Source organism: Malaya genurostris, chromosome 2 (genome assembly GCF_030247185.1).
Source record: "Malaya genurostris strain Urasoe2022 chromosome 2, Malgen_1.1, whole genome shotgun sequence".
NCBI lineage: Eukaryota > Metazoa > Arthropoda > Insecta > Diptera > Culicidae > Malaya > Malaya genurostris.
In genome coordinates, this window is record NC_080571.1 from 225,770,321 (window position 1) to 225,788,198 (window position 17,878).

A 17,878-nucleotide genomic window follows, 5' to 3' on the forward strand; every position below is an offset into this window, starting at 1 on the left:
TTTTCTCGGAGATGGCTAAACCGTTTTCTACAAACTCAGATTCATATGAAAAGTAGTATACTCCCAAACAAGGTTCCTGAATTACGTTTGAATACGAATCTAAGAATCATCTATGATTCAAATGAGAGGTCCTAAAATCCTATAAAACGTCTTACTTTTTAGTCAGATCCGACTTCTGGTTTAGGAGATACAGGGTGATTAGTATAAAAATGTCCATTTCACATAAATTAATCAGGTTTATCGGGTTTGCAGATTTGGATAGTCGATTACCAAATAAATTTATTTCAGTTTAAGCGTTATTGGTTTTTGGAATCGGAATGTACCCCCAAATTTTAATTCGCACTACAATTTCTCAGATGAATTTAACTGATTTCGGTTACACCGATTTTAGAATTCCGGTTCCAGTATCGAATCGTATCTCAAAGCTCAATCATTTTCTCAAAAAGGCCAAATCGAACTTTAAAAACAAAAACTTAATTTATGGACTTAAGGTCCCATACAAAATTGGTGAATTTCATCCGATTCTGGAATTACGGATGATGAGTTTTTAAAATTTATACCGATATAGAAGATGTAAATTGTTTGGCGTATTATTTTATGACCATTCGAATCAAAGTACCATAAATAATGACGAAAAACTCTAAAGTGGAACTTACTTCGTCATGTCATGGAATGTTCAATCGATTGTCACACGTTAAGATTGAAATTCGATACGATTTGCAGTTTCGACATTACAGGGTAATGAGTGATTAAAATCTGAATTTGCCGTTTAAAACGACGATAATTAAAATAATGTCATGAGAACTAAAACACCTAAGAATATCCATGCAAAAAACACATGCGGATTGATAAAAAAAGGTATCATCTCACTGCAAGGTGGATTAATCACGTTTTTACACTGATTTTTATAAAATTACTTTTGGAGCGGTTTTTTAAGGAAATTTTCGAAGCCACGCGATTTTTTACGTGGATCTCAGAAGCTACGCATTTCTCATGCGGATTTACGAAGTTACGCTTTTCTACGCGAATTTCCAAAGTTTTCCTTTGTGAAATTCCGCTTTTTTCACGCGGATTGCCGAAGTTACGCGTGTTTTCGCGTATTCGGAAATGCTTCGGAAAGTTACGCGATGATTTAACCCGGATTTCGGAAGTTTAGCGTTTTTCTGTGTGAATTTAGGAAGTAACACTTTTTCAAGTGGGTTTCCGAAGTTACGCGATTTTTCGAAATTACGCTTATTTATCAATCGGATTTTCGAAGTTACACTTTATTATGCTGATAGCTAAAGTTACGCGTTTTTATGAGTGAATTTCCGAAGGTACGCGATTTTTTATTCGAATCTCCGAAGTCACACTTCTTTTTTTCACGTGAATTTCCGAAGCCACGCGTGTTGTACGTGAATTTCATAAATTTTAGAAGTACGCGTTTTGTTTACGTAGATTTTCGTAGTTACGAGTTTTTACGCATACCTCCGAAGCTAAGTTTTTTCTCACTTGAATTTCCGTAGCCACGCGGTTTGTGTAACGTGGATTTCCGAAGTTAAGTCACTTTTTCCGTGCGAATTTTCCAAGTTACGTGTTTTTACGCAAATACCTGATGTTACGCGTTTTTTATGCAAACTTTCGAAGTTTTCGCGATTTTTCACGTGGATTTTCGAAGCCACGTGCTTTTTACGCGAACTTTAGAATTTTCTGAAGTACGCGTTTTGTTTACGTAGATTTCTGAAGTTACGAGTTTTTACACGGATTTCTGAGGCTACGCTTTCTTACGCGGATTTTGAAAGCAACGCATTTTTATGCGTGGATTTCCAAAATTTAAGCGACTTTCTGAAGTTACGCTTCTTTTTTTCACGTGAATTTTCGAAGTTGCGGAATTTCCGTTACGCGGATTTCCGAAGTGCCGAGTTTTTTTTCACGTAGACTCCCGAAGCCACAGATTTCTGAAGTTACGTTTTCTTACATTGGTTTCCAAAGCTACGCGTTTTCATGGGCGGATTTCTGAAGGTACGCGATTATTTATGCGAATTTCCGAGGATGATGATTATTTTTACGTGGATTTCAATTTACGCGGAGTTTCGAAGTTACAAGTTTTTATGCAGATTTTCAAAGTTACGTGCTTTTTACGCGAATTTTCGATGCTTTCACGGAACGACCGAAATTAGCTCTGCGCCTAATTCGTATTACTGTTTTTGAATTAGTTGATTTTAACAACAAAATTTCCAAAATAACTATAAAACTAGTTAAAATTTATAATTTACTGTGCTGAAAAAAACTCTTATTTTTAGAGAATGTGTTTAGTTGGCGAATATTCTGGACACAAACCAGCAATATTTCAATCCAACACGAAATTCTCATTGACAACTAATTTCGTTATTAAAATCAGAAACTTTGATTCTATTTATCTATCACCGTCATTACTGAAGGACAGCAGTGTCAAAGCAAAACAATCCATTAAAAAGCTAAAAGGGACAGTCTTGTTGAAGCTGCTCGCAAATTGTTTAGATGTTTTTCGCATGTGTTACGATATATCCCTATATAAATTTCTAAACCGATATGTAAAAATGACGTAAACTGTTAGTGGAAAGTGTATTTATTCAGAATTTGTGCGCAGTTGAAGCGATTGTGGGTAATAATGTTTTTACGCGAAACAGTGAAGTGAGTTTCGAATGTTGCACTCTAATTGTATTATCGAATATTTTTAGTATCTTCTAACCTGCCGGGCGACGCCGTCCGGTGTATTACTTGTATTCGGTTTTTGTTTTCCGAGTGCTCGAAGTTTTCAGTGAGAGAGCTGATTTCGCGAAGTCGAATGAAGAAAACAGCGATTTAGAAGTAAAATTTTTCAAAAAGAAGCTTATGTTTCGCTTATGTCTTTTTCTCCAATACAACATCGTATTTATACCTGCAAATATAGAAAAGATAACCGCGACTGAAATTTTTTTCGGTAGTAGTGTGCCATCTAGTGGCTAGTAGTCATTACGGTGTTAACGAGCGCCATATAGCTGCTAATTGCAGAAACCAATTCAACCATTTATGTTGGTTTTATTTCTCTAACTCAGCAAAAAAATTAGTTGAATGGATATGAAGCGTGCCTTAGCTAAGAAATGACAGCACGTTTATTTGGTGAATTCAACTAAAAAAAATAGCCATTTCAACAAATATTTTATTATTATTAAGAGAATTAGAATCAAAAATCTAAATTAGCAAAAGTAAGATTTTTTTAGTTGTCTCAAAAAATAACTAACTAAAATCAGAAAATCAACTAATTTTTTCGCCAAAATGCTAATTTCGGTCTTTCCGTGTTTATGCGCGGATTTCCGAAGTCACGCGATTTTTATGCGAATTTCCGAAGTATTCGTGTTTTTTCATGTGAATTTTCGAAGCGATGCGCTTTTTACGCGATCTTTAGAAGTTTCAGAAGTACGCGTTTTGTTCACGTAGATTTCTAAAGTTTCTGAAGCTACGCTTTCTTACGCGGATTTCCAAAGCTACACGTTTTTATGTGCGGATTTCCGAAGGTACGCGATTATTTAGGAGAATTTACGAAGTTACGCTTCATATTTTCACGTGAATTTCCGAAGTTACACGTTACCGTTTTAGAGTTTTAGAAGTACGCGTTTTGTTTACGCGGATTTCAGAGGTTGCGAGTTTTTACGCAGATTTTTAAAGTTATGTGCTTTTTACGCCAATTTTCGAAGCTTTCATGCGCGGATTTCCAAAATTACGCGATTTTCCATGCGAATTTTGAAGCTACGCTTTTTTTCACTTAAATTTCCGAAGTTACGCGTTTTTTGTACACAGATTATCGAAGTTACGCGGATTTCGAATTTTTTATGCAAATTCCCGAAGTAACGTGTTTTTCACTTGAATTTTCGAAGCTACGCGTTTTTTTACCTAAATTTCAGAAGTTTCAGAAGAACGCGTTTTGTTCACGTGTATTTTCGTCATCACGAGTTTTTTACGCAGTTTCTCGAAGCTACGAGTGTTTTACGCGAATTTCCGAGGTCAGGCGTTTTTCTACGTGGATATCCCTGGTTACCAAGGATGGCTTTTATCGTATCAAAGAACGCTCACTGGCAACTCTTCACACGATTGAATCAGTACCATCAAAGAGAGACGGATAATTGTCAACTTGCGATTCTCTCTTGGGAAATTCCACTCAACAACGATTATTATCAAACTGTAATTTTTTTTAAGGACGTGAAATACTTAGAGTATAAAGTGAAGCGAAGAAATGTAGTGAAATTGTCTCACGGTTCATGCATTGAGAGACTCGAGTTCTTGTAGCATCTTCTACCGGATTGAAAATGTTGTATACAATATAGATAGCAATATAGCAGCTTCTGTCAAATTTTCGGCAATCACCAACACTGCTGGTTACATATTTTTTAATGCGAATTTCCGACGTTACGTGTTTTTTACACGTGAATTTCCGAAACCACCGTTTTCTTACACGAATTTCAGAAGTTTTAGAAGGGCGCATTTTTTTTACGCGGATTTTCGAAGATACGAGGTTTTCACGCAGATTTACGAAATCACGCGATTCTTAATGCAAATTTTCGAAGTTACGCTGTTTTTTTGCTCGGATTTCTGAAGCCGCGCGTTTTTACGCGGATTGCTGAAGTTACGCGATTTGTCTACGCGGATTTTCGAATATACGTGACGTTTTTATTGCAAATTTTCCAATTTATTCGTTTTTTTTTCGCAGATCCTCCACGTAAAAAAAAGACTTCAGTATATATTTAGTTTGAGCTATTCACCGTTGCAAAAGAAAAAGTAAACAATATCAATGCACTGAACATCCGTTTGGTTTAGCTCTCTACAAATCATTGTCATTTACTTTTCAAAATTCGTTGATAAAATCCGTTATGGTTAGCAATATTAAAAAAATTGAGAACTAATTTATATGTTTTTTTAATAAAACGAGACTAGAGGTAAAACGGATATGAAAATGCAGACCGTGGAGAAGTATTCATTTAATGGTTAATTTTCAAAAGCATAGAATATCACGTTCAATGATTTGAAAAGTACTAAAAGTACTAATTGCACTGCAATTATAGTAGCGTTTAAAAGTTATTTAAATTATTTAGAATTATAACATGTGTGATCGTGTTTCTTTGCAACTAAGTCCCAAGGGCCTTTAGGGATATGCAAAGCAATTATGAAATATGCGCTATCTATCATAATTAAACAGGAGTACTGGATAAGGTCTAGTTGCAAAATGTGAGCGCAGCTGTAATGCAACATCGGTCTATAGCTCAGCACTCACCAGCATACCGGAAATAACACAGTTTATTAGATTGCGCGATATCTGAAACCGTAGCCGGTGTAAGGATGTGTGGTAATAATCATGTTTCCTTTGTCCTACATCGAGTCGAGCGCAAGTCAACACGCACGTTAGCAGATTCGAAGCAGGTTGCAGACAACCTAATATAACAACAAAACAAGCACTGATGTTCATGAACAAAAATCTAATCGAGATAATTATATTCAACACAAGCCGGAAGATAGCATTAGATAGTTCGATGGCGGATTTCATTTGAGTTGAAGTAAGTTATAACGGTACAGAACTATTCATTCTGTCACCCAATTTATTCCAATCAGAAGATCATTTCGAAGTACGCAAAGCAAATCAAAAGTACGTCTCGAGACGTCACTAACCGCACCGATAACTACACTTCAAACTAGGAAAAGTTCCCATCGGAGTTTTCCAACCAATCAGTTGGTCAGTACCAGGACGTCGATAAGATGTTATTAAAGTTGAATATTTCTTTCTCTCCAGACTGTTCGTTATCATACTATCGTCAATTTTACTTCTTTCCTTAACTTTGGGTTTACCATTTGGGCTCTGAAAGGAACGGAATATTGCCACTGTTTTCCTACAACCACCCCCTCCCCCCCTGTCCTCAGACTGAGAGCAGAAATCACAGCCACCGTCTTTCAGCTTGCATTACTGGGGTAGATTCCATCCTACAATTCCCTCGGGAAATGGTTTTGCATAATAAATTTGCGTAGCTACCAAGTAAGCATCGTCTATCGCACCGTACGCGGATGGCAGTTACCCGTGGGATGCTTCTAAAAGAATCGCCACAAGCCAAACGCGGCGGGATTCGTTTCATTGCAGATTTCCGCTTGTTCGACGTTCGCGTTGCTGAAATATTCATTTTGGATGATGATATTATGTTTTTTGAGCGGTAAAAATTAATGTTTTTCCAAATAGATAGGTGTCAGGGCGCTTGGTAACCTTTTTCTACGGTACAAGCTCGAGCACGACTCCACTGTCGGACCACTTTTCGGAAGTGTGCAAGGGAAACAAAAACTTTTCTGTTTGGTTAACATCCTTTTAGGGAGGTTTTTTTTGTGATGAACGGGGTTTCTTTCTCCATTGGTGGCTAATGTACCAGTGTCAAGACCTAACTCACAATCGAACCATCGCACACACGCACATCGTTGCACACGAAATGGACCACTATCTATCAGGCGCCAACCGTAGTGAAAGGTGACTGAGAGGATCTTGACAACCGGTTATCGGTTGACATGATGAATGTGGGATCTGTCGAAGCGATCAAACCGAAGCTGGAAAATGTTTCCAACGAAAGGTATGCTGAAAAATTGTTAACGAGACCATTAAGACAGTAAATGACAATGTGCTGCTTGGTGCGTTACGGTGTATTTGTATAATTCAAGAAGTCATCAAATCAAATAAGAATAAGAAAGAAATTTTTTTACAATTCGATTCGAATTTCCGACAGTACTACGGGTTTCAGAAAAGCAAAACAGTAAAAATTTTTGAAATAGCCCCCCCTATTTTTCATGAGGTAACCGATGTTGTTGTTTTGTAGTATTAGTATCTACGAACATGTTCGTGAAATATTTCGAATTTTTTATTCTATTTTTAGTTACATAAATATTTTTCTATCTTTTCATTGTAATACTTTCTGAAACTCAAGTTCTTTTTCGAATTACACGAAACTTTTCAAATGAATAAATAACTATTTTTGTCATTGAATGAAGAAAAAAATTGTTCAAAAATGTTCAATTTTACTTGACAACGGCTTGGGGGGATGTTTCAGCCAAATTTAAATTTGATTTTGCCGACAAATTTGCAAGAAAATTTATGATTTAACAGGGCATTTGCAGCTGTGGCAAAAAAAAAACGAAAGTTTTCGTTACAAATAAGACAATGACATCGGAGCTATACCAAAAAAAGTGTCTCCAAAAACGAATTTTGCCGTTCATTCGATCCCACGACCATCCCGTAATGTTTTGGCCAGAGTGTGCAAGCTGTCATTACAGTAAAATCGTTCTAGAATGGTATGCAGAGAAAGGGGTCCACTTTGTTCCGAATAACCTTAACCCACCCAACTGCCCCCAGTTCCGCCTAGATTATTTTTAATAATTCTATTGACAACGGCTTGTCAAATGGTTATCGGGAAATAAAATGAGTTATTTTACCTAAGAGATGAGTAGCATGTGTTGAATTCAAAGGTCAATACTTCGAATTTATTATTCAAGATTATCCGCATGTTTTGTGTTTTCAATCAACATTTTGAGAATCAACATCTCAATGAAATAATGTCAAAAATAACCGAGTGATCGGAGTAATTTTTAGGAAAGGCATAGAATTGCTGGTATAATAGACTTTGAATCGGAGTTCCGAAAACCCCTAGTTCAAATTATCAATTTGATTCAAGCGTTGATCAAAATATGTCCTGAATGGGGCCGAAGACGTACCGTTGTCTCCTATCGTTAAGCTGGTGAGGATTTTATTGAATGGTCTTAACTGGGAAATGTTATCGTGCCCGTCGTATTCTCCGGGTATAGCTCCGTCAGACTATCCTCATTTTTCTTCGTACTTCTTACTGAACGGAGTTTAACTTATTTTAAAGAATTCTATCGACGACGACTTGTCAATTGGTTATCGCGAAATAAAAAAAGTTATTTTGCATAAGAGATGAGCGGCATGTGTTGAATTTAAAGTTCACCACTTCGAGCTATTTTTATTATCAGATTTACCGCAAGTTTTGTGTTTTAAACGAAGTATTCGTTTAGTTCAAAAATAACCAAGAGATCCGAGTAATTTTTAGACAAAATATAGAATTGTTTGTGCATGTGTGTGCTCAATTTCTAGAATTTGAGATTCAAGTTAAAGTTTGACAATCAAGTGGCTATGAACTCCTGCTCTGGAGATAAAATGGTACAAGTGACGTATTCTACCAAGCGCACTTTTTTTTGCTCAATTTTCTCAGAGATAGCTCGACCGATATTAACAAGTTTAGGTGCGCTAATATTGAATTAATGATCAATAAACGTATTGAACAATTGATCAATACCCGTTCGTGAGATGCAATCTTATATGTGACGTAACCGTCAAATCGGTTCTGGAATTGTAATGATATAAGTGACGTATATAACAAATGGAATTTTTTTATCCGTATTCTATGTTTTCAATGATCAAGTTTAAAAATATTTTTGCTTTAGAATGAATAAACGACGTAAACGTTGAAGTTTGTTTTCGTGAATTACCCGAATCAATCTGATGTAATCCGAATGAATCTGAATTTGCGTTGAAATTTGCTCAATGAAAAAAGTGAAAAGTTTGATGCCAGTGTTTGAAAAATAAGAGAGAGGTATAATTACTCTACAAGGTGGAATAAGAACAGGCATCAACGAATTTCGCGGCAAATCGTATTCGCAGTTAGCAGCACTCTTTCAGATTCAAATGAAACTTTCTGGACATGTAGACGTCATAAAAAGTCACTTTGAATACTTTATTTTCCAAAATTGATCAAGACTCCAAACTTTCTTTTACCAATTTTTTTAAAATAGTTGTTGTCGGAAAATGACAAATCATACAAAAAAGTGTTGTACTAGTTAGTACTAAATCAGTCAAATTTTTGAATAAAAAAATAAAAAAAAATCCTTATTGAGTACTACACTGGAAAAATAAACTGACTTAAAAATTCTAAATCGATTTATAAAAAAAAACATTTTTGATTTTGATAAAATTCTGTCCCACGATATGTGATTATGTTCCCTATCAACCGTTCATACATTGCACGATGAGTACTTTTATGGAAAAACCGTTTTTAATCCACCTAGTGGTGGTGCTTTTTTTCATATTACTTTTATTTTCAGAAACATCATTAGAAGACTCTTTATGGTTTTTTTTTCTTTTAAACTTGAATAAAATAAGAACTTTCTTAAAACTTCCATAACCTTTTCAATTTGTAAACATTCATGTCAAGTTAATTTAGATTTAAATATGCAACCCTGCATGCACCCTGCTAGGCGATGGAATTTCCTTCTTCCGTAAAAGCACGTACCGGTTTTGCATTATTTTGTATGACAGTTTTAAAGTTTTGACACTCGTCGCCATCTTATTTCGTAACCGGAAGTCGAATTTGGATGAAATTGTACAGTATCTTTTAAGACAAGGAAAGTTTTAATTTGAATCATGATTTGTGAAAATTGGTTTAACCGTTGCTGAGAAATCGAGGTGAGTTCCGTTTTTTTAGCTTTTCTTCACTATTACCGCTACTTTTGGAAACGGAAACCGGAGTCCCGCAGTAGATTTATATATCGAACTAGCGGGCCCATACACACTTCGTAGCGCAATAATATTAGGTTAGATGTGAATAAATCAATACTTTTTCCAATCAATTTTCATGGTTATTGTCCATAAAACGAAGCCTTTTTATATCGCGGACCACAGGTTGAGAATAGCTGCTCTGCGATAAAAAAACATTTTTTGTTTCTTCATTTTCGGTAAAAGTATGTCAAACCGATGATTTACCAAGACGCGAACAGGCAACATACAATTGTCCATGTAAAAATTAAAACTTCATGACACGAACTCCTTACGATTACTCTTATGCTTTATTGGCGGTAATATGAAAGCTAAACGGACGGGAAAATTTACGTTTAAATTTGAATGACATGTCAGCTGGTATTATTGGAATCGTTCCCTCGATAACATTTGCCATTAACCTTTTAAATTATAACTTTTTTTCTGCTTTTGCTCCTGTACTTTCTGTAGTTATTGTTGTACTTTCTGAACCTGTTCCTGTTCTTTCTGCTCTTGTTTCTGAATTGTATGTATCAGTTTCTGTACCTGTTTCAGTACTCTGCATTTCTGTGCTTTCTCTACATGTTCCTGTCCTCTTTGCACTTGTTTTAGTATTTTCAGAATTTGTTCTGTACTTGTTCCTGTGCGTTCTGCATTTGTTCTCTTTATTTCTGTACCTACAGCTGTCCAGGCGAGCTTCGTACCGCTGAAAAATTATCTTTGAATGGAAATTATTTCAAACACTAACAAAATCAGAATATTCAAACGACCTGTGTGAAAGTCGGTATCAGAAGAGTGTGGTCATGATAAAATGAATGTCAGCAATTTTTCAGTTTGTGAAAAAGTCGATGAATCGTTTCAAACAGGTGAATTGGTAATGCTTATGTAAAATTTAAGCCGAAAAAAACATAAAACATCCTTTAGATTCAAATGGAGTTGTTCCATTGAACAATTCAAATCTTGCTGTTTTTGGATGAACGTTCAAGAATTTTAAGAAAACAACAAATCATAAAATAACGTGCTCGTTTGGCGCCAACCGATTTTATTAATAATCTAGTATTCATTTTTGCTCTCCAGCGGGCAAGCATTACACAACTCGATATGCGCCAAACAATCATCGAAGATCCAGCATGCATTGAGCGGAAAATTTCCAAGTCCATACAAAACATTTTTCAAGATTTTCTCCACTTTCCCGAAGGATTTTACTTATGTAATATAGCCTAAAACCTCCGCATAAACGTCACCTTTCGAACAAAAAAAATCATTTGCGATTTTTTTCGCGATTACTTGTGAAACAATACTCATGGAAATCAAAAATTTTCAGTTATCGCACTGTAATACTGGAACCGGAAGTTGGATCTGGATCAGATTTTTTAAGGAATTTCAAGACCTTTTATTCACATCTTAGTTTGTAAAGAAATTTCCGAGAAAATTGAGTGCGCTTTTTCTCATAGATTTGCACATATCACCCTGTAATTCCGGAACCGGAAGTCGGATCGGGATGAAATTTAATAACAGGACCTTAGATTCAAACGAAAGGTCTATTTAACCATAAGACCTTTCGTTTGAATTATCTTTTTATCGGAAACTAAACTAAACTGAAAGTCATTATCATCCAAGATTCTAGTGTATCTGAATTTGTTAGAAAATTACACCACATACCCTATTGCTAGTTGCCCGATATTTTCAAAAGTATCAGTGCTGAATAAGAAAAGTTTTTTTTTGTTTTCTTTCTTCAAAATGCCCATTTTACAATGTATGGAAGGTTGGTAGGGAATATAATTATTTATGTTGGGACAAAATATCATAAATTCGATGTTTTTTTGAAAATCTATTTTAAATTATGAATACCGTTTTTTTCAGTGTAGGATATGAATAGCGGAATTTCGAGTCAAATCTTATTCGGATTTGGCAGCAATTTCTCAGGTTTGAATGAAACTTTCTCGATGTTCATGTTCAAAAAGTTGGACTTATCTTAGAATAAAAATACAGAAAAAATTACCGAACCCTAAACTGAAAAAATCGATCTTAAAAATTTCAAGTCAAATTACATAAGAACACCATTCTTTATTTGAACGAAATTTTGTCCCAATGTAGATAATTATGGTCCCAGTCAACCTTCCATATGTAGTAAGATGGGCATTGTAATGGAAAAAAAGTTTTTCTAACAATAACTTTTTCTTTTCCAGCACTGATGCCCTATAGGCTATTGGCCTGGGGTGTCCTTTGCTGTATCAAGAATACATCTCCACATAACTCGGTCCATGGCTGCTTGTCGCCAGCCACTCAAGGCACGGACGCTTCTGAGATCACCCTCCACTTGATCGACCCACCTTGCTCGCTGCGCTCCTCTTCTTCTTGTACCAGTCGGATTTGATTCAAGAACTATTTTCACTGGGCTGTCGTACGACATCCCAGACATGCCCAGACCATCGTAGACGTCCGATTTCTGCTGTCCGTACTGTTGCAATTCGTGATTCATACGCCATCTCCTCGTTCTGTCTTCCATCTGCACTCCGCCATAGATGGTTCTCAGCTCCTTTCTTTTAAAAACACTGAGGGCGCGATGGTCCTCTGCCAACATAGTCCAGGTCTCGTGGCCATAGAGAACAACCGGTCTAATTAGCGTTTTGTAGATGGTCAATTTCGTGCGGTGGCGTACTTTTCTCGATCGAAGGGTTTTTCTGTGTCCAAAGTACGCACGATTCCCTGCCAAAAAAACGTCTCTATATATCTCTGTTGGTGTCATTGTTGGCGGTCACCAGTGAGCCAAAATACACAAACTCGTCAACCACCTCGATATCGTCACCGTCTATCAATATTCGTGGTGGGAGACGTAGTGTTTCTTCTTTAGAGCCTCTTCCTCTCATGAATTTTGTTTTTGACGCATTTATGGCCAATCCGACACGCCTAGCTTTAGCTTTCAGTCTGATGTAGGTTTCCGTCATCTTCTCAAGGTTACGTGTCACAAGCCCTCTCCGAGATTCGAAGGGACACGAGACCGTCCCAGATACTAGGACGTAGCACATCACTATATCCATCGTTGATTTGACCAATCGCGCCAGTTTATCCGGGCAACCGTATTCGTGCATGATCTGCCATAGCTGTTCTCGATCGATTGTGTCGTATGCCGCTTTGAAGTCAATGAATAGGTGATGCGTGGGTACGTTGTATTCACGATACACTGCACTGATACGTTTGGTTTATTCCGAGCAACTAGTAATAGGGTGTTCGGTGTAATTTTCTCACGAATTGAATGTCATTGGAGTCTTGGATTAAGAAGCGCTAGAATTTAAAAAAATAGGTTGGATGAATATGGATTTTCACATTCAACGTTTACAATATCGGTCAACAAAATTTCGAACTGTTGAAATTAGTTTGATGCTACGAATAAAATACGGAAAACAAATAAAATCAATTTCCTGAAGACATCTGCTTCCGGCAACACTGCTAAGCGAGTACAAAGACCAGTCACCCCAGCAAAACCCCATAAATTATAATTTATGTTGAGAATATAGTCAAACAAAGAAGTCACTTTTTCCATTCTTTTCAAACTGACCGACCACTCCGTGGAATGATCACTTTATCGTTTAAAGCATCGGCGGGGGCGGTTGTGGAAAATGAATCTTTCATTACAGTAGAGACTGCTCGGCAGCTTTTCGGTGTCCCTTTTTCTGTCAACTTTCGCTCTTTATCGTTGTCATCCCGGTTGGGGGTGGCGGCGGCCCAGTTTCTATTATTGGTGTAAAAGGTGAGCAGTCCATCGGGTCGGTCGGTTGGAGATGAACGCGGCCTGCAATGGCGGAAGAGGTCAGAGACGAAGCTGTCTATTGTGACTGATTGTCGTGTCGTCGTCATTGTTGATGTTGTTATTGCTGCTGATGGGTGGGGGTGGGCATGATTTTGCATACCTTTGTCATCATTATGATGGTTATCATTATCGTCAAGTGGCGGTCGGTCGGCCGAACGTCGAAGGATTATCAACGCTTTCTTGAGTTGATGGAGGACGGTTGGGTGATGAAAATATGGTGGTGATTTTTTCTTTCACGTGATGCTGTTGTAGCAAAAAATAAGACTTCCTTGGTTTTGACATCGCACGGATGGTAAGCTAGAGTTGTTGATGCGAAGCCATTTAACGTAGAATATTGTTAATTAAGCACCCACTTTCACTGTTTATGTTTGCTAAGTTTTTAATTTCAAAAGGTGGACATTTTTAATGAGTGACATCAGATGTATATTTAATGGATTCTAGTGTGGCGTTTGAGTAGCACGTAGAGTCGTGAATGTTGTTAGAATATATCGAAACAGTAAAATAACATTATTACAAATGAAGTTTGTTGATAGTTGTTAGGATTCGATGATAACCAAATTTTTATGCATGAAGCACCATCAGAGTTGTGCGTGAATATATTCAATACATCAATTATACGTTCCACACCTCACTCAATTTTCGACACCGAGTGCGAGCGCCCACGGCCTTTACGACCGAATGCTTTCCAAATAAATCATTTAAACGATCGGTTAAACCAATTCCGTCGGTCGATTATAATGTCATATGCTTATCACTTTCAAGTATGCAAATAAATGTAAATTGGTAGGCAGTAAACAATCAAACAATCCGTTCTTGTTACAATATGAGTGACAAAGAGAGAGAGGGGGCTACCGTTGTCGCATAACTCATCCAACGGGCTTACCATGGTACCCTTAATTTGTTGACAGTTTTAATTACTGATATTGAATCATAAATTCAAATCCCGATATTGTTGGCCTTTAACAAACGGTGGCATTGATTGTGCATATAAATTTGTGCATTGTTGCTATTGTTAATTAGCCGGTTACTCCAAAAGGGACAGCGGAGGAACCTGGCATGGGACTGCCTCGCCACTGTTACTCCAGCAGTGAAACATAAACGAACGAAATTTCATTAAGTCTTGCCCATCTGTTTGCTGCAGCTCGGTTCGGTCGGGAAGCATTTCTCTGTACAAAAGGCCGTCGTATTCGGCCGGAGAGGTCTAACTATCCCAGATACATGCGAGTGGAGTGGTGCAAATGTTCAAGTATGCAGCATGCTGTTTTTGAATCGAAGCCAGGAGAAATAGCCTCGTTAAAATCGTTTCAAGTCGACTCCGGCACAGCTCACAGCTGGTGTAAGGATACTAAATATCGTGAGGAGGAGCAGAAGAAGAAGAAGAAGAAGAGGAAGATGAAGGAAAACGAGGTGGTTCCGAGGTACCCAGGAATCTTATTCAACTAGGGCCGACGACGTACATTTCCGGCAAGAAGGCAAACAAATTTCTTATGCATACGCTCTTCCGCATTTGTATAATTATTTATTCGACGAAAACAATGGCGCTTTGAAAGCCTTTTCAAAGCTGTTTGCCTGATGATGAGATTTTCCCTAGCTGTTATTGTCAGCACTCATTATTTATGGCCATACTTGATTTTACCTTCTCGCACAATGGTTTCGAGGGTGTTTGGCGAATACCAGCGGGGCGTGACCGGTGCTGGTGATGGTGAACTGCTTTTGAATTGAGCACCAGACAACTAATCTTGGTTTGCAAACGATCAACAGTTCAAACTAATTAATTTGGCTTGTTCAACACGCTCGCATTGTATGCCGAAAGGTCAATTCATTCCGAAAGCCACTTAAACGGTTGCCAATCAGAGGTCAACGATCAGAGATGATAGTAAATTGGTCTGACAAAGGTACTTACTGTACAATCGGATCGTTCCATCGGTTTCCCCTCGAGGATTCTTGGCTACGCACTTGTAAGTACCGTAATCGACCTGCTGGATGTTGAAGATGTTCAGCCGCATGTGCGTCTTGTAGGCCGGCATGCCCACCATTGATTCTGTCCTGTGAATAAAAGGGATATTGAAACATGAAGCTTTTCCGGGAAACTGACAGTTCGATTATAACTAGTTTGATGGATATGCAACAGGCTCCTGGGGTAAGATTTCCGATCGGGAATGAATAAGTATTGTTTTTGATTTGGGTTTAGTTTGGATTTCTATTTAGGCCTGCCACTTCCAATTCGTCACGCGATTTCATCTTAAGGGAAGAGCTTTATGAAACGTTATAAAATAAGTCAAGTTTTATTAAACAGAAACAGAAAAAAATTACAGAATTGTATGCAAGACACGACCAAGCACAATTGCATTAAAAATGAAACAATTGAAAGGTTCCCATAATAAATACAAAAATAGAGTTGATGGTGAATGCAACTAAACTAAAAACTTATACAAGTGACTAATTAGAAACCATTGAAATCTTTCATAATAATTGATTTTTTAACCCTTCCCACATTTTTCATATAGTAAAGTTTTTCAAATATATCCTTTATATCTTCAAAGATACTCAAAAGATCAATATTAGATGCGAACAACCTCTAGATACAAACCTGGACAAATGCAGCGATTTAATATTAAGGAGTGTATCGAAAATAAGCTATTTGTGATGGTTTTGTCGTGAATGCGACTTACTTTACTATGGGGCGCCTTTTCAAAATTAGCCATATGGAAGAACTCTTTACTTTCGCTTGGGTTTTTCGCGCAAGGACGACGATTTCAAGGTAGTCAGGCACATATCTTCAACTTAACGTTGTAAAAGGGGAACTGTGATCGAAAATCGATAATTTCTTCTTGTGCGTTGGATGGAACCAGACGTCGAGGCGAGAAGACGCATTCAAACAGCAGCATCGGAGAGCGCACCTTCTGCGTGATTAAAAACCTCAAACGCTCAGCTCGTAGGTCTCATTTGCCTTCAGGTCGTCACGGCGAGAAGACGCATTAAACCAGTTTCGCATGATTTGGCACTGCGAGCGGATGTGTTGCGGTTTTTACGCAAAGCTATCAGGTGTACAACTTTGCTTCCGCCGTTTTTTCCAAAGTTAACAGCTTCATTGTGAAAAAGTGATGTATTATTCAAAGCATTGTCCGTCGCTAGCGACAACTTTCTTCCATCTTTCCGGCAATTTTCGGATCCCGGCTCAAAAAAAAGGGATCCTCTTTTGACGCTATCCATGAAGCAATCCATTTTCCAACTCTTCGAAGGATTCAAAATGTTGATCTGCCAGGCCGTGTGCCATCGAACGGAATAGGTGGAAGTCAGAAGAGGCGACATCTGGGGAATACGACGGGTGGGGCAAGACTTCTCATTTCCGCGTTTCCAGGTACTTTTTAACCCTTTTTGCGACTTGAGGCCGAGCATTGTCGTGTTGAAGGATGACTTTGTCATGTCGCTGTGGCCGCTTTTCTTTTAGTGCGCGACTAAGGCGCATCAGTTGCGTTCGGTAGCGATCTCCTGTGATGGTTTCACCCGGTTTTAAGAGCTCGTAGTAAATCACACCGAGCTGATCCCACCAAAATACAAATCAACACCTTAGCGCCGTGAATATTCGGTTTTGCCTTCGACGAAGTAGCATGTCCGGGTTTCCCCCATGATTTTCTGCGTTTAGGATTATCGTATCGAACCACCGGTTACGATTCGATGTAAAAACCCCTTACGATTTTGTCTTTGAAGCAGTTGCTCACATACAAATAGACGGCGCTCGATGTCTCTCGGTTTCAACTCGTACGGCACCCAGTTTCCTTCTTTCTGAATCATACCCAGGGCCTTGAGACGGTTTGAAATGGCTTACTGACTCACTCCCAACGATTCGGCAAGCTCTTCTTGGGTTTCGCACGAATCTTCATCAAGTAATGCTTCTAGTTATTCATCTTTGAAGGTTTTTTCTCTTCCACCACCATGTTTGTCTTCGACATCGAAATCAACATTTTTAAAACGTTGAAACCACTCCCGAAACGTTCTTTTACTCAGAGCAGCATCACCGAAAGTTTCTGAGAGCATTCGATGCGCTTCAGCTGCATTTTTTCGAATTGTAACAGAAAAGTAAAACTTCCCGCAAATGGTGAGAATTGGGCACATAAACCGACATTTTCGAGCGTGAATAATACGAAAACAAGAACAACTATCACTGAAACGGCGATGACAATTCGTTAGGCACTGTACACACTCACTTTAAAGGCATTATCATCTATGTATTTTGAACAGCCTCAGCCGGTACAGCCACCTATAGGAAAACGACGGAAGTTGTACACCTGATAGTTTCAACTCGAACAAGAGCGATTGCATCATACAACAGAGCTTCAGGTTGTTTGCATTGTAGAGAAAGAAAACGAAAAACGAAAAAGGGACAACATCATGTAAAATCAGTCATTCTAATGGTCCTAAAATTAATCTAAAGAACTATGAAGATTACTTCTTTGCAAATCGAAGGTAAAAATCATCAGTTTAGTGAAAATCCAAAATAA

At 37.8% G+C, this 17,878-nt stretch overlaps 1 protein-coding gene across 6 annotated transcripts in view; it reads right to left on the reverse strand.

Annotated features, from left to right (window-relative positions):
• Window positions 1-17,878, reverse strand: part of LOC131427834 (lachesin-like) — a 268,707-nt gene that overhangs the window by 43,417 nt on the left and 207,412 nt on the right. For all 6 annotated transcript variants that reach the window (XM_058591374.1, XM_058591376.1, XM_058591373.1 and 3 more), the window contains exon 8: window positions 15,280-15,422. In XM_058591374.1, coding sequence (XP_058447357.1) covers window positions 15,280-15,422 — 143 coding nt within the window. The remainder of the gene's footprint in view (window positions 1-15,279; window positions 15,423-17,878) is intronic.